The sequence below is a fragment of the Camarhynchus parvulus genome, chromosome 3 (genome assembly GCF_901933205.1).
Source record: "Camarhynchus parvulus chromosome 3, STF_HiC, whole genome shotgun sequence".
NCBI lineage: Eukaryota > Metazoa > Chordata > Aves > Passeriformes > Thraupidae > Camarhynchus > Camarhynchus parvulus.
The window spans coordinates 94,286,464-94,304,833 of NC_044573.1; the positions used below are offsets into that span (position 1 = coordinate 94,286,464).

Consider the following 18,370-nt stretch of genomic DNA (forward strand, 5'->3'; position numbering starts at 1 on the left):
TCACTTTGCACTACTGGACCTTTTGGAAGTTATATGGAAATCACTTCTAAAAACAACTTATCAAAATAAAGAAAAGCTGGCAGAACATTCAAAAGCCTAATGAAAATGGTAAAAAATATGCCACAGTTGATAGAAAAAAATATTTGTGCTTTGACAATATGCCAGCTGTAGAGGTCCCATCATCTCTGACTTTCTGGGATTGTTTTTTTTCTTTGTCTTTTATTGGAAATTTGAAGCAAATTTAACATGTAATAACCTGGCTAAAACAGAGTGGTCAAAAATCACTCAAAATTTAATTTTAATACTTTAAATACTGGTACATGTACAAAGGAAAAGACAGCATAGAAATAAAAGGATCTATTCAAATATGAACCTGTAAAATTCTCACTAGATTCTGACTGATTTGCTGAGAAAGCAATCACTTCTGGCATGTTTTGGTGAAAGCCACTCCCAAGCATAGGGAGCAGATATTTCCAGGGGACAAAAGCCACTGCTCATCAGCCACGTTTATGCATGAAGTGCAGCAGACGCCACTGAAGAGCCAGACTTTGTACTGAAGAAGAAGAAGAAATGAATTGGGCGCCTCAATTCCCCTTTTCCCTTCTCTTTGTGTGTCAGACTGGTTGTTAGGAAGCAAGTTTGGACTAGCAAGTAATATGAGGTGCTTGTTTTCATCTCTTCTATCTTTGTTGTATAATAAGACTTGCCAAAGTGGTTATTACTTATGTTAATTTAATTTATATGCTATCTAAAGTACGAAGAGTACTCTGGGTAATAAAAGTTATACAATCAGAGATCTAATACCTTTGTCACACAGTTTACATTAAACTGCTGTTCCTTCTCTTCTTGGAAACAAAGTCAGCATTGGACTGGCCAATAGCCCTGGGGGCAGAAACACTGCCTGACTGATGCCTGTGGGTGCAAGGCCAGTGCCTGTCCTTGTTTATCTCTGTCCACTCGTGTCCTGCAATGCTGCTGTAGCTGGTTCTCAGCCAGCTGAACCCAACCTCCCTTCTTTATAACTGAAAAGTACTGAAAAAATGCTTCTAGGAGTGTGCCTCAGGTGTGCTCACACTCTTTCCTATCCATATGCAAAGCTCCTGCTGGAGAGTTTATGAACCAAGAGGGCTCTGTAAAGCTAGGTGAAAGTTTTCAGCTGAAATTTTTTAAAGAAAAAGAAAGATTCAGCAACACTGAAATGTTTAATGAACTGATACCTGCTCTGACACTGGTAGCATTTTATTTAAAACTGTCATTCATATTTATTCAAATTTTAGGAAATACTCAAGCTAAACTTTGTCCTTTCAAGATTGAATAATAAGCTTTTAGATCAGAAATAATTTTTCACCTACCTTAATAACTTGCAAAAATTAATATATTTTTAAAAATTTATATGAATATTTTTCCCATAACTTTACTGAGTTCTGCATATTTCATTACTTATTATATACAGAATTTGGAGTATCTAAGGGCCATTAGCTGTATTGCAGACATACAAACGTATACAGCTTTTTTAATAAATACACTAACACAATCAACGGCAGTAAAAGCAGCAAGCTTTATTATTATTATCATCAGCCTCATCATTATCATTTTCCTTAAAAACCTCTCATAAACAACAGTTTTTTGTCCTAGGTTAGGTTTATTCGTTTTTATTTGGATTCTGTTGCTAATAGTTCTATTCCTAGCCAAAACAAATTTACTGAAAAAACTCTCAAAGCTTATCTCCCCATTCACATGTAAAAGTCCTAGTAAGATAAAAATAATGTCTCTAAATCTAATGCTTCTTTGGATTCACTAAATGAACATTTTTTTTAAACTCAGCCTACCAATACCTTATCATCAAAAGTATGATTTTTTTAAATGCTCTGTAAATGAAACAAAAAGAACTCCCACAAAAAAACACAACTCCCCCCCAAAAAACATTCAAACAACAACAACAACAAAAAACACCAAAAAACCAACGCCAAACCAAATAACCTCCAAGATTTTTTACAAAGTCAGTTTTATTTTCTAAAATTTACCAAACTACAGAATTTCTTGGCCCTACTAGATTTAGAGATATCATGCCTTATCTGAAATACTGTGTTGAACAGACTATCTAAATTTAAAAAAAGAATCAAGGTTTATGTTAGATAAGAAAACGACTGCTTCTGAAAGGTAAAAAAAAAAAAAAGGTCTATCAAAATGAAGCTCAGTCATCTGAGTCTAAACAGAGGGCTTTATGCTTCCATGAGAAAGGAGTGAATTCCTGTGCCTTGGAGGAAGAGTATTTTTCCTCTGAATGACTACAGGTACTCTAAAACTCTACAAGTTCCAGACAAGAATCTGTGGATCTAATCAGGCAAGAAGCATATGAAAAGTAATAAAATACAAGTTTTAGACTGACATGCTCTTAAAGAGAGGCACTTACACAGAAATTTTTAATGTGAAGATAGTACAATTTTCTTCCCTCTTGGTAGTCCTTTGGCACCACTCTATTTCCTTTTTCTGTCATAATTTTGGTAACATTTCAACTCTGTGTTTATAGTTGCACAAAGTAAAGCTTGTGAACATAGTGTGAATCAGATAAGAAAGCAAATAAAAATCTTCTTTAAACAGAGCTCAGTTAAATATAGTCAGAACTCTAAGTAGGCCTTTTTCTAAGACTTTTCATGAGAAAATACAACGTAAACATAGCAGTGAAGCTACACTTATTAAATACATTTGGCATATTTTGAAATTATACAAGACATGCATGACATAGTTTAGGCATAATAAAGATTATACTTTTGGAAAGCTACAAATTTTCCTAAACCCCACGCTACTAACATATTGGAAATAGCCCTAAGAACAGTTATTGCTGCAGTTATATCTGTATTTAAAAATCTAGGGAGAAGTTGCAAATACAAAAGCAGAGCAATACTTTTGAGTACAAGTCAGGCAACCGCATAACAGGAGAAGAAGTCACAATTTGCATTTTAGGAACAAGGAAAAGAACCACATGTAGCACTAATTCAACAGAGCAGTGGGACTTTGAAAATACTAGCCCTTATTAGGAAATCTTTTGGAAGATGAGTAACTGGAACTGAACTGTGTTTCTATTAAGGGTAGTGAATTCCTCAGCAAGACTGCAACAGTAAATAAAAGAGAACATGCTTACATTCACTCAAGAGCTTCAAAGAATTGAGTAACATTACTAGAAAAAAAGCGTTCCTCTTATGAAAATAATCAGGTATTTTTCTTTTTTTTTCAATTATTCTTCATCTGTTTGCTCATTACCCTTCTCTTCTTCCCCACCCCTTGCTGCAGAAATATTTGGGTGCAGGAGCAGCTCAGAGTTTTTCTGGGACCAGGGTTGCTCTTTCCTCTTGGGTGTCAGGTGCAGAGCCCAGATCCTGTCACCATCCCTAAGGCACCATGACCATCCCTGCTGCACACCAAAGACTTTTTTAGATTGGCTGAAAAGATAAATCCTTCTAAATGTCAATCTCCCTACATTCTTCATTTTGTGCAACAGAGCCATTATCCTCATAGATCATCACAACTATGCAGAACAAGCTCTAAGGGGCTGCTCTGGCAAAAAAAACAACCCAGACAGGGAAGACTGTCACAGAGATAATACTGAACAGACAAGCAAAGCTAATGAGGGAGCTGCAGGACAGACCACCACACTTCTGCTAGGTTGCTGAAATTTACTTTTCAAGTACACACAGTCTAAAGCTAAGAAAAAGATTTTGAAACCCTACAGACTTAAGATAACAAAACAGAGATAGCTGTAGGTAAGGAAGCTCATGTCTAAATATGAAGCATTCTTGCAGAAATCAATGCCCAACACAAGCAGATAGTTGGAAATGCTCCTCTGAGAAAACAGAGAACAACATGTGAACTACAGTAGAGCAGGTTAACCCTGTGAGGCAACTCTAAAGCTGTGAGATGTTAATTCTCATGTTATTTCTGAATTCCAAGCTAATTTTCTGAATCTGCCATTAGAAAATCTGATATCTTGTAGCATTCCCCTTGGATGAACAAGAGATGGCAATACAAAAAGTTAATATCAGAAAAGAAATCTTGTGAAAACAGCAAAAGGGTATTATGCTAGATAAGAAACAAACAACAAGAAAAAAAGGCTTTTTCCCTATTGTGCTAAATGCTCTGAGAGGTTTAAGATACTTCTCTCTCTGTTCTGACTGTTAGAAACTTTATTGTAATTTTGATACAAATATAAAATTTATTTATAACCAATTTATACCCATTTGTTATTATAGCAGTTTCTGATAGTGCTGTCCTTCAGATTCAAGAACTCTTCTGCATTTTTTTCATCTGAAAATTTTCATTACTCATTCCAAAAGAAATGAACTTGCAATCTGAACTGGCACAGCTTTTCACTCAGCTTATTCTGCGAACATTCTTTGATTCAGTGAGTGCTACTCAGAAAAACTACTCTACCCTCAAGTTCATCTGTCACTGAATCCCAGAATGTTCGCAGAATAAGCTGAGTTGGAAGGAAACCCAAGGGTCATCGAGTCCACCTCCTGGCCCAGCACAGGACCATCCCCAAGGGTCCTTCCCCTAGACTACCAGGAACTGACATACTTTCTAAATCACTTTCATCATCATATTCTAGCAACATAAACACTAGCTCTCAATAAAATATCAAAAAAAATGTGCCTGTGGGTTTTGTATTTAAATTCAACTAACAGACATTCTCTGGCTTGTTTTAATAAATCCAGTTGATGCCTCCCTCCTTGCCAGTTTCTTCCTGACATCCAGTATTCCTTACTGAGTCCCATGCTTTCTATCCAGTCTAATAATAATAGATGATTTACTGAATTCTAAATAAGTAATTCTAAAAAAAGTAATTGTAATCTTTTGTCTAGCACTTATTTCTTATCAAATAAGCACAATTTCTTTCACTACAGTAATAAAAAAATAGTCACGTTGTGAGGTAAAAGAATCATGGTTAGAAATGCATCCTTGTCATTCAATCAATCAATGAATCAATCACTTTGAAATGTCAAGGAGAAAAAAAGCCTGACCACTGCATGAAAAAGTTGCCACAAACCCTTGTAAAAAAGAAACAGAATTATGCAAAGAACCAATGATGTTCTCAAGAAAGACAACAAACAAACCATCCTTATGCCAAAGGCCTTTGCCCTCCAGCATATTTTATTTCTTATTTATTATCTGCTTTTTCTGTCCATACCATCTAGACCGGTAGGAAATCCCTCATTTTTCCATAAAATTACTACAAGGATGGACACAAAAATAGTTCTACCAGCATTTCCAAACAAAAAAAGACTGAGAAACTTAAGAACAGATTAACAGATTGGGGGGTGGGAATGTGTGGTTTTGGTTTTTGATTGTTTGTATTTGTTTGTTCAGTTGTTTTGTTTCGTTTTGTTTTGGTTTTTTTTAATGGCATTGTCTACTCTGAAATGAGGTACTCTGAGCCTGGAAGGCTCAATTTAAGCATTGCTTTGCTTAAATTTCCATGTTCCCCAAGCAAGGTTTTTTTTGCACAACATAGGAGTGCTTGTTAACAGTCACTAAGTATCTCCAGTGAACCATCATAGTCTCCATCAACAGAGTACTGAATGAGGTTTTATTTTCTAAATCTTTACTTATCCAACTTAGCAACCATGAGAGAAAGCCACCTTGGGACCAGTTTTGGAAGATGAAATGTGGGGCAATCAACTGGATGAGGAAGAGCTCTAAGCTGCAGAGAGCTCACAAAAAGAGCATAGATATACTGTGGGATGCACAACTATCAGAACTTTACTGCTCAGTGACAATTTCCTCACTTAGATGATATAATCTTACCTGAAATTGGGAATCTGGAGCTTAATTCAAAAGAATACAGAAGCCACTTCTTTATAGGGCAAATTACAGAAAATGACAGAAAATATACTTCAGCAGGAAATTCTAGTTTTTGTATTGGGAAATGTGTTCTAAGAGAGTGTTTTTGCTCAGGTTGCAAGTTACTTCCTGAGGGAAGCAGACAAACACTTCAATTCCCTCCAAGTATCCACTTCAGAAAGACATGTAAGTGAAAAGAATTTTTCTTCATTCTGTTTTCACCTTGTGACAACACTTGATTTCAGCTCTGCTTCATGGCATGTAATCTGTCTTTGAAACATTAATGCCTATGGGCTTCATTTCAGGTTGTTGATGTTGAACTTCACCAACAGAAGATGGAAAGCAAATAGCTTTGGTTCTTACACAGAAAAATCTCATTGTGGTTCACACCATAAACATGGCAAGGTAATGTTCATTTAGAAAATCGACCTGGTATCAGTGTAATGTCAAACTAGAAATGCTGCCCATTCTTCTAAGCTCCTTAGCTCTCCTTCTCTGCATCTCTTCCACTCTCATCTGTCTCAAAATAGTTGCAAGCCACTGTTGGCACCTAAAGAGAAGAAAAGTGTGCTTCTACAAAGAAGAAAGATGATCTTTCAGAAATATGATCTTTCTGAAGCACTATCTGCTGACCAGGGGGTAGAAAGCAAAAAGGGAAGAATTCTTTGCTTTCTTAAGGCACATGTCTGCATGTACCAGGATAACTGAGAGGGATCCAGGGATGGGAATACTTAATTTTATCTGAGATTAAGGCTTTCCTTCTCTCCAGAACTCATTTTACTGATGATACCCACCCCCCATTGCCTCTATCCACTTCAAAATGCATTATTATGTCTGTATATATGGTACAAATTCTGTGATAAAATTCTTCCCTCCTATTACAGAAGTTTTCATCTCATTCAAAACAAACCTAGAACCCCAAATTACAATGTGGTATGATCAATACTGGCCTCAGTTGATATGGAAACTACAAGGTAAGATTTTCTGTAGAAGGGAATAATGTTGCAACACAAAATCAAGACAACTGATGGTGATTTTTTATTCTACTCTAGTTTCCTATAATTTTCCTGTGATTTTAAGTTTAGTTTGCTGTATTCAGAAAATTGACAGTTACATATTTATTCTGTTTATATGTCTATATTTATTTACCAAAATAAGGCTGATAAAGCTAGAAAAGTTGGATTACAGCTAAAATGGTTATGTATGCCTGGAGCTATTTTCAATTTTCTGTGGTCATTTTGGGAGTTTTGCTTCTTTTTTCTTCCCTTTTCCTTTTCTTCTTTGTAACTGTGATAACATAAGAAGAGCTGGATTTTCATTAGGAATATTGTCAGAAGATTAAAAGCTTTTTCTGGTGAACTGTCTAATCTATCCAATTTGTGGGCACAATGAACAAATACATAGTAAGTAGGGATTTCACAGAACAGTTACTACAAGTATTATGAAATCCTAAACATAAAAGGAAGGTTCAGCAAAAATACATAATTTCATTGCAGATTTACATAAAAATAGAAACCAATTCTTTCACTGACCATCTATAAGGCACATATTCTGAATAAATATTTTCCAGAAGCACTGAACAGGGTGTGTAAAATAATGATTATTGGTCCTTCTAACTTCAACATGCAAGGATCTGCTCCATATGTGCAAAGAAATCCATGTGTGTATGTATAGACACAAACATGTATGCACAGGCTCACACACACATACTCCTTTTTCAGCTGAATAGAAAATAAAATCTTTTCAATAACAGCTACCTCGCAGCAGTTCCATACACACCACTTCTATTTTTATATAACATCAAGCCCATGCAGTATGTTAAAAGGAAGACTTATCTACAAAAAGTCAAATGCAGCCCTTTTGGACTATTTCTTCAAGTGAAAAAAGTGAGATGGTAATAAACTTTACTGGCTTTGAAGACAGCAGTAAAGTAGAATTTCAGATCTACTCAATCCATAAGAATATGGAACCTACACTTCTCAAAAAAATCTGCCTTTTTATTTCAGATCTTCTATTTTGAGTTTTCAGAAACAAATAATTGTCTTTGTCATGCTTCCCTTACTTATAATCATGCAAGTCATAGAAATAAAACCTGAACAACCTATGGAGGTTACACATTTACTTCTACATTTTTATACTTCCTTTAAAATACATATACTGCATCAACAGCACACCTCCAGTTCCTGATAATCTGTCCCAAAAGTTCCTACTTGATACCACTTTTGGAGGTGCATAAATTTTCACATCCGTTCCAAAACTTCAGACCTTGACTATGAGAAACAGTTTTCACATAATAAATTTTAAAGAAGTACCCAGTATACATTATATTGTCATAACAGAAATTTTCTATAATTCTCAATAGTGGAGACATTAGTAAGTTGTACAACACATTAAAATGAAATAGACATTTTTATGTTTCTCCTCTCATCTTGTATAATATAGGAAGGAAGGGAAGTGGGTCCCTGATTTAGAACATGAGCACTTAGCCTCTAACAATGTCATTTGGAAAATCTATCAAATCTAATGTGTATATTGTTCTAAAAAAATGCATTAATTTAATTCACTGATTTTTGACAAAACTCAAAATTAGTGACTGACAAAAAGTGACACATTTTTATTTGCTCTAATTATGCTATAGATAATACTCTTAGCCTGAGTCAAAACAAGACAAGGTAAAGATGACTCTGAACTGGTTTACAATCATGAATAATACATCATCATGTTTTTCACATTTGATTTGCTCTTTGAGTTTCAGGAAAACTTTAGAAGTTCCATTCCTCGCCAAATTCCTATTGTTTTGAAATTTACACCAAGCTAAACTTGGAGAGCTATAATACCTTTCTACAAAGATTAGGAAAATATGAGCTTTAAATAGAAGATACTGAGAAATGCTTGGAAGTCACAGCTCAGATTTTAAGTGGATTAAAATATCAGTGTAGAAATCCTTTCTACATGACAACACCACTTTTTAATACTTACAGAGCACACCATTGATTCTGCTACATCTAAAATAGCATCTTACTGTGTACAACTATCTATATTCCAGTCTCATGGAATAGTCACTGTGCTTTCTTGAACAACACAATATTAATCTGGGCTTCAAATACACCAGTTTCATTTATCATTTGGTTCAACTGCATGATTATATACTGGCTGAAAATTCATGAGTAGTGTAGAGAAGTATAACAATCTTCTTGTTATAACTGACCAAGCTTTCCTTGTGAAAGGATCAATTCTGCTGTTCATCTGGCAATCAAAGAAAACCAGGGGAGAGGGAGGAAATATTTGATGACATAAATAAACAATATTGTTACTTACCTTATTTTAGATACCCTGACTGTGTGAGAGGAATGCTGAAATATGAGTGCATTGCATGGTAGGCTGAAGCTTTTCCTCTTTGTTTTCCTTCTCTTAGTAAGAAAGGACCCTTAGGGTCAGGTCCTGCCCCCAATGAAGACAAAAGCAGAAGTCTTCACTGGGGTTCAGGAGCAGGACAAGGACTTTAAAACATTCCTCTTCCCTTTTTAATCTTTCTGTATGGGCTTTTGTTCCTGGAGGCTATGCTGATATGAAGCTTTTAAGATTTCTGGAGTCACAATAAAGAGTTGGAAGGCTTATGCTCCTAATGAAGCATCACGTTGTCATCTAATTTATCTGAAATCACTGACCCCAACTTGCCAGTATTACTTACAAAAAAATAAAGTATTAGATTAACTCTCAACTTAAAAAACAAAAGTAATTTTTAAAAGTATATTTTATGCCACTACAGGTACAACCTCTGATTCAAGTTGCATAACTGCCATTCATTTGCTCAGATTTCAGTTTCCACATTCACACTCAACTCTTCTGCTAAAAGAAATCTCCTGCACATAAAAAGCTGGTCTTAGCAAACCATTATCCACTGCTGATACCGACATGTATCTTTGCATTTCCTGGCCTACCTGTAAACAAGGCTTCTAAGAGACAACAGTTTTCATTGATCACAACAGAAAGTAACTACAGCACATATTCTAAAAGACATTTGTATATTGTTTCTTGCAGATGTTAAATAATCAAAGAAAATTAATATATCAAGAGTTTATTTACAGCTGGAAAATCCCTCTTGAGTAGTCTATATGCATATAAATGTAACACAGATGCCACAGATGAAATTATGGCGAACCACGTTTGGTGAGAGTCCTGTTTCCAAGACTGTGTGCCTCACTCACCTGTTTGACTAAGTTGAGATGTGCTTCTGCTCCTTCGAGACACTATGGCAACCACTTTGGCACTAAAGCTGGAGCGCCTTTTCTTCCCACCTGTTCCAACCATGCCGACGGCCGTGTCCGACTGGCTCCCGTCAATGTGCTCCAGCTTGTACATCTCTCCACTCACACTTGTGCTCTTTGTGATTCTCCCTGAAGTCCCCATCCGTCTGCCTTGCATTTTAGGAGTAAATGTACTACAGTTACAAAGTAAAAACAAACGTGTTAATTTGTCTGTGTAACAGCATTTCCAAAAGCCTTATTTTTTTAAATCAGTGAATTAACTTTAAGTCTTGATATGTTTCCATTTATTTGGTTCACAAGTAAAAGCTTCATTTAATGCTCCTCAGAGTACATATTTTCAACACTATTGTTTGTCCTCTACTTTGAGGGGAACAAATAAAATGAACATTTCCTCATGTTTTTCAGAGCAACAGAGAGACACTTAAAAGTTATGTGAACTTTCCTGTCTATATCCTCACAATACAGAAACAAATAAAACAGCAATTTTACAACCAAAGAAAATTAACGTGGGGCAGTAGTTTAACACATGCATCTTATCAGTGCTGTTCATCAAAGACCTAACAGAAATAAAGACATCATCTAAATTTTCATACTTTTCAAAGAGATCATGTAATATGTAGTATTTTGTAGGTCTTCAGTCTCTCACTTTAATAACGTAAGTCTAATAATCATATTATGAAGGCAAAATAATTTTGAGGCAAACCCACTAGAATTTTCATTGATTGACAGAAAAACGAATCACTCTGGCAGTTCTGTTTGAGTTCCTTTAGCTGAATTGCACTGAATTGCACTTGAATGTTTCTATACAAATCATTTTTCTGCTCCACTGTATAGAGGCAGGATACAGTGCTCACAAACGCTGTTTAGAGAAGTCTCAAACACACACAGGACATACTAATACCCAGTCCTAAGTCTGTTGTGGCCAAGCAATGCCCTAGCTCTAAAGGCAATATAAAGTTAGTTGTCACTGTGCAGAGACAGAAATTTAGGTTGCAGCTGGACTCACTTCAGATGCAGTTGTTAAACTGGCCAAGCACGTAGGAAATTCCTTGACCTTGTATTGCTGAATAGTAGACCTACTGGTAGCATGCTGTTTTAGGATTTTTTTTGCAGTTTTTCAGTATTTTGAAGTCAAATTTATTTGTTAACCAATAGTCCTGCAGTCTCTCCCAGCAAGTTCCCTCCTGAGCAGATGCAAGGGCCTGCTCCTGTCCCCCATTCCCATCCGCCCCTCACTACCTCTCCCCCAGTCAAAATTAGAGTGGGGTTAGAGGCTTTTTTGTGTCATGGCAAGTTTCAGACAGATAGGAAATCAGACCAGGGAAAAATAAAGGGGTCAATGGGAGAAAATATGATATCCTGTAACTTCTATGGATCTGGGCCCTGCTGGAGCTTTAAGCAGTCCCGTCCCAAGAGAGATCCAGGAAAGTATAAAAAACTGAATCCCTAAACTATAATGAAAACAGTGTAGCCCTGTTTTACTGGCAGCTTCCAAGGCTTACTAATGTGTGACCATAGGCAAAAGAACATAGAAATAGACATTATTCTTTGAAAATGAAGATGGAAAAGTTAAGTCTTTGACTAGACAACACTTAATAGAAAGATCACTATCGACCTCTGCATAGGCTTTTAACCATCTTCAGCACTTAGAATCTGCTCCTGTTAAGCTCAGATAAAAAACCATCTATGCCACTAAACAGAACAAGCTGCTTGATGCACCAAAGTATTCAAGAACACATTTTAGTGGACTACCTGAGCTTAAAATACGTTCTGTCGTGTTCCCTCCTGTCTCAGAGAAACTTTATTGACTGGCTTTTGGGTTTGAAAGGTAAAAATAGAAGACATTTTTATTTTAAAGTTTTCTTGTAGAATTCCCTTGTGTTTTATCACCATTCTCCCCACCACACACTCACATAAATGTGAGCAAAAACACAAACATATTCAATCATTCTAGGAAGAAATGTACATGGGGGAAAAAAAAACCTCAAAAATACCATCTTCCACAAATACATACACAACTATCAAAGAAAAGGCCTCTAGGGTGATAGAAGGCAACACTGTTAACTGGTTTCTTCTCTGGAGCAAGAGATACTTCACTATTTTAAGGTTCAAAGGCCTCACTTCAGTGGATTCTACTTCCTACTTTCATTAGACATGGACAACTCCTTTCTACATTGATAATTTCTTTCCAACAGCACTGGGAATTGTATTTCTGTGACTGTTTCTACATTGCCAACAATGGCATGTGCTTTGCTAACATACTAATCTATAAACCTATAATTTCCAGCACTAAAGTTCAATGGACTATAAAATCTGCCATGCAAATAAAGAATTATTTACCATATTATTGAATTTGCTCTATTGAATTTCAGGTGTTCATGAATATAATAAATACCAAAATAACGATGTTTTTATGCCAGCCTTCACTTCTTTTTTTTTTTTTAACAATTTACCTGAAATGCTCTAATTTCACTTTATTTAATATGTATTTAGGAGCCAGTGATGTCCATCAGCTGAGAAATAAGAAAAAGATAGTATTATAACTTTTGAAAAAAAAACCAGTTTTGATGTATGAATTCACTAATTCAGGGAAAGTTTCTGAATAACAGAAAAAAATCGCTTTTTTCAAAGACTCATATAAGTTTCATTTCTGATTCTTTGCAACAGGTAGATGGAACTAGAATATTTATCTTAATTGGAAAAAAAAACCCAGAGAAATTTAGAATTCAAATTAATTTTATACTTGTTTTTACCTTGCAAATATGAAGTCCTATTTTCCTAGGAAATATGTTCCAGTGTACAAATATGAAGTCCTATTTTCCTAGGAAATATGTTCCCATGTACTAATACAAAATAGCTATTAATTTGCTAGAAATGGGCATAATGGGATAGGACCAAGGATCAACAGCTGTCCAATACTTCCTCTTGTTATAACAAAGCAAACAGATTAAGTTTTCTTTGTGTTCATCTAATCTCTGTGCTACTTTATTATTTTTCATTAACTGAAACAGTCTCAAAAGAATGGGCATTTAAAATTCAGCATTTTTATACGATCTAATTGATTATCCTTAGAACACAATGTTTTACCATTACATTACCGATTATCACTTGAAGGAAAAGCTCCTAGCTCACACTCCTGCTTTATTCACTACTGTTGGAGTTTCATTTGTGAAGCACAAACAAGAAAAGCACCTGCATGAATACATCCCTTTGCACTTAGCTATTTTGATAATAACATAGCTAAGTTTTTATTTTGTTTTGCAGACTTGCTGGGATTATTAATGCATTCATTTAAATGTAGATGCAAGTTTTTGCAGGCTTGTGGCTAAAATTGGTAAATTATTAAATTATATTTAAACCTAGTTATCACAACACAATAAATACATATTGTTTTCTGTAGCAAGATGATGAAGAGCAACATATTTATCCATATAGTCCATTAAGTCATAAATTAATTAATTCACTAAATTTTTATTTACAGTTATTTTATAATCTTTAGCAGTTCTTCTGATTAATAGTTTGGCAAATGTCTTATGTTATTTCTAAGTACTTCTAATTACAGCCATAACAACATAATTGTCGTGCATATTAAGAATGGTTACAGACAATATAAATGGGCCTGTGTATTACTTAACAGATATTCAGCATAGAAAAAGAGTCATTGGATTTTTAACTTTTTAAAAATTTATTTAACTTCTAAAGAAAACCTCTCTCTAACCCCAGCAAGAGCAGAAGAGCCTCCCCAACACTGGGGACAGACACTACCCCCAGGTTCCTGCATCAGCAGGGAAGACACTGCTCCCTCCCCCAAGAGAAAAATGCTTTTATTTCCTGCCAAAACTTATGCAGTTGAGACAAATCCCATTTAAAGTTGTATCTGAACTACACAAGACATCAAGACTGTATTCACATGTCAGCCATCAGAGCTATGAAAGAAAGCAACACATTCAGTTATGCAAGCTGCCCCTACCTGAAAGTTGCATCTGTGGGAATGAAGAATGAGCTTTTAAGACAAAAAAACTTAATCAAAGAGTAGTTTGAGTTACAAGATAGCATAAAAGTAACCCTGAAACAAATTTTATAAGAAGAGCATGCTATAAGAGCATTGTGGATAATACTTGCTTATATTAAAAAGTACAGCACACTCAACTATTTAGAACTGAAATCGAGCCAAGTACCTGTATTACATCATTATATATCTTTCTATGCACAGATAACTACTATATACGTATTCAAGATCCATAAAAGCATATTGGAAAAATCGTTTGATCTGAGAAAATTGGTATATAGACATACACTCAGTATCTCTCAGTTATTACATAAAAACCCTGCACATTCCACCTGAAAAAGAAAGTTAGTAAGACAGTGGTAAGAAAGCTATAAAAATACTTGCCCATAAACTCACCTATGCAATATCTGGAAGTAAATCCTTTCACAGAAAAAATCTGAACTGATTACTCATTGTTAAAATAACAGCATTTCCCTCATTCTCTTAGAATTACTGATGATGTATAAAAAAATATTTTAGGTGTTTGTTTTCATGAGCCCTCATTTTTACTCCACCCATTTTCCCAAGAATGCAAGCCATGAGTAAATAAACGATGCCCTGTATTCCTTGCTGTGCAGATGATGTTGTAAGCTCTTTTCAGGCAGTTGCAGCAACTTGAATTTTTCAGCAGAACCCCTGGCCCCCAGCAGCACAAGGCACTGAGCTTCCCCTCTCTCTGCCGACTGCAGCACCACGTACTCACTCATAGCCCCTGTGCACCCTTTTGCAATGAGGCAGCTCATGAATACTAATAATCTCCTAAACACATAATAGCTCTGGACCACAGGGAAGGTATTTTTATCATGAGAAACATTACATTTCTAAAAATAAGCGTCTTGTTATTAGTATTATATGATATATAATCAATAAATAGAAATTATTAATTAATTATCTACAATTTTCTCTGTTATTCTAAGAAAATATTTATATTTTATATTGTATATGATATATACATTTGCTGCAAGATAAATTACTGCAAATTTGAAAACAAATATTTATAAATATTCATTAGCATTTAATAAATTAATTGAAGCATGGTGCTTTACAAACCAAAGGACAAACATATATCCTATATTATAATTCTCTCTAGTTAGTCAAAAGAATTTTTTAGACCATAAAAGTTGGTTCAATCAAATAATAATTTCGTACAGTCTGTACCAACTGGAACTACATATTGATTTAACATGCACATTGATCATATATTAGATTGTCCTAGGGTGAAATATGTCCTATGAAATAGCTATTAAAATCACAAAAATCCCTTGCTTCTGCTTTCAAGTTAGAGTCCTATTAGAGTCCTATTGGTGTATTAAGATATTTGAAGATCAGTAATTTGTAAGTTATATCTGTCGCTGACAATATTCCTATATTGCATGGAAGTGCCACTCAGTGCCACAGCTGCTCCCTCTGGGATGACAAATCCCCAGCATCCCCAGCCCCACTGTGTTCAATGTGCAAACTCTCACTGAGCCAAGGGCTGGGGAAGATTTTGTTACAGCAGCCTCCTCTGGGAGCTTAACTGGTTAAAATCCTACTTTGGAAGATCAGGAAATTTCCATACTAGAACACAGTATATCAGAATCTGGGCTGTGACAATGCTTTTCTCAGGAGCACACTGACCACTGAACCGTGCCAGCTCCACAGCTCTGACAGATTTCTACTTTTTAAATTTGGAATACTAGCATTTCTCTATGAAATGAAAGAATAACAATTCAGAAAGAAAGCCTGACCATTATGAAAGATAAGCAGGTTTTAACTGTTTTCCAAGCAAAAGATAAGCAGATTTTTTATTATTTGCCATGAACATTTCACCTTAATTTATATTCTCTGAAACAAGCAGAGCAATAGTCTCAGTATGTGGGAGCCCGTGTGTCTGCCTGCACATACCCAAGGCACCATCAGCCTGAAGCCAACTAATGACTTGAATCATAAAATGAAACCAACACAAAAGCAGCCACTCCAGGGGCACTGCTCAGGGTTAACTATTGCTATTAAAGTTGATGTGGAAAGGCTTGTGTGAATCAAAGGACAAACAGCTCAAATGACCCAAACGTGACTGCATGTAGCCATGCATATATTCAGTTACACTGTACCAAACACAGAAAGGATGTAAATCTGTATCAAGAAAATAGATACTGTGGATGTGTGTGTGTATGACAAACACAAAGATGTGGATGTCCACACTGAAGGAAGCTTTTTTCAGCATCAAGAAAGCTGAATTAACCAGTTTTTCTTTCTTTGCATGACATTCAGGAGTAATGTTATTTTCCCTGTTGTTTTTTTTTCCCTCTAAAGCACGAGGTACTGAGGTACCTGTGGTGCTGCTGCTCTGCAAGTAAAAAATGCTACATCATTGATATGAAATAGAACGCTCACTGCTCCTTTTCAAAAGTAGATAACAGCAACAGGCAATAGCAAAAAAAAGGAAATGCAGGAGGAGAATCTGAAAAGCTGAATGGGATAGTGCAAGGTCAGGACTAACAAAAAAAATGCAGATAAAATTTTAAAAATATAGTAAACTGAGATGAAGATAAAGCAAGTGAGAAGTACTCTGAGGTCTAAGCCATGGCTAAAACTATTTTGCTACATTTCTTTAATCTAAAAATAACAAGTATTGCCTGTTTAAAATATTAGCATAATGTACTTAAACTAAAAGTTTATGGATTACATTTCATCTTTATCAACTGCAGTAATTAAACAAAAAACCAATTAAAATAATTTTTCAGTCTTTCTGAAATTGTTAAGAAAGACTGCTGGTGATGTGACAGTTTCTTTCAAAGAGGAAACATAATTAGATAATTAAAAATGCAGAAGTAATGCTCCATAGTACATTTTTCATGTACAGATGTTCTGAAGGGATTAAAGACTCCATCCCCCTCCCTCTCTGACAGATACATAAAGCAGTTTATAATGATGGATTTTCAAAAATCATTATCTTTAGATAATGAATAATTAGAACATTAATTACTCTGGCTTCACCTTGGTGTTGTATATAAATGACCTCAGAACCAGAAGTCTCCATCTGTAATATACTCTTTGGGGGTAAAGAGGATACATTATATTTTTTAAGCAGCTTATCTAAAATGTTTTCATTTATGTTGCCTTCATGGTAATAATTTGGAGGCTGCTGCCCTCTATTTCCCCCTGAAAAAAAGCAGAAGTTTTGACTCAGGTTACATCAGAGTGCCTGTCCTTGCCCCAAGACAGATCACCTGAGCACCAATATTAACTATTCACAGGTCATGCTCAATGTGTTTCTCTCTAATGAAACTGGGAAGTGCACAGTTAATGAAACTTTTTTGGGGTTCAGCTTTTAGCTGCAGTGACTTGGATAATCAGAAACAAAGTAAAATTGGCAATTTACTTCAAATTTTGAAGTGGATGCTTGCACTGTGGAGATTTTAGACAAAAATTGCCTTGCCTGTTACCTATATCTATTCTGTTTGTCAAATGTGAAAAATTTAGGTAGAAATTTTCCATGCCTTGTTTCTGCCCATGGTCAAATTTCTTCTTTAATCTATTCTAAGTTCCAGCTGATATACCATGGCAGATTGCCTTGCCCTTTTGAAGGAAATTACAAGGAAAAAAACCCAAACCAACAACAAAACCAAAATTATCAATTCACTTCAGTTTAAGAAGTGGCTAGTGCCTGACTGAAAGATTCCAATGAGCTGATCCTTCTATTTGGCACAAATACAGTACCTGCCAGTTCTTTTGAGTACCTGTCAACTTCTTTAAGTGATACCTCTCATGTTCAAAGATTTCAAAGACATCAGATATCAGGTTTAGACACACAGGAAACTTTCTTGTTACAAAGTGACATTGCACTCATTAACAGGCCCTATTGCTAAATAGATAATACATTTCCTGAATATTACTATTTTGTCTCCAGGACAGAGGCAGAAAGTCAGTAGCTCCCAGGAACTCCACCTCTTGTCTGATCTGCATTTGGGAGAAATTAGCTAGACTGTCCAGGATGCAGGGAGGCTGCAACTGTTGCCCATCAGGCATGACTCAAGACAAAGCCAACTAACTGAAGTATAAAAAGAGTATAATGAACAATAATCCCCGGAAGGAAAGAGTTCATGGTGATAGTGAAGTAGAAAGAGAATAAGGAAGTGAGGAATAAATTCTTTTTATCACTCTTTCTGAAAACAAAACAGTTCCTAAAAATTCCTGTGGAAACAGAACAAAAGAAGTCTTTTCAATGTTCCTA

General features: G+C 35.4%; 1 protein-coding gene across 17 annotated transcripts in view; it reads right to left on the minus strand.

Annotated features, from left to right (window-relative positions):
- RIMS1 (regulating synaptic membrane exocytosis 1) overlaps positions 1-18,370 on the minus strand; it is a 316,106-nt gene that overhangs the window by 30,968 nt on the left and 266,768 nt on the right. For 10 of the 17 annotated variants that reach the window (XM_030945475.1, XM_030945473.1, XM_030945471.1 and 7 more), the window contains one exon: positions 10,047-10,279. The exons of the other annotated variants lie outside the window; for them this stretch is intronic. In XM_030945475.1, coding sequence (XP_030801335.1) covers positions 10,047-10,279 — 233 coding nt within the window. The remainder of the gene's footprint in view (positions 1-10,046; positions 10,280-18,370) is intronic. 17 annotated transcript variants of the gene reach the window in all.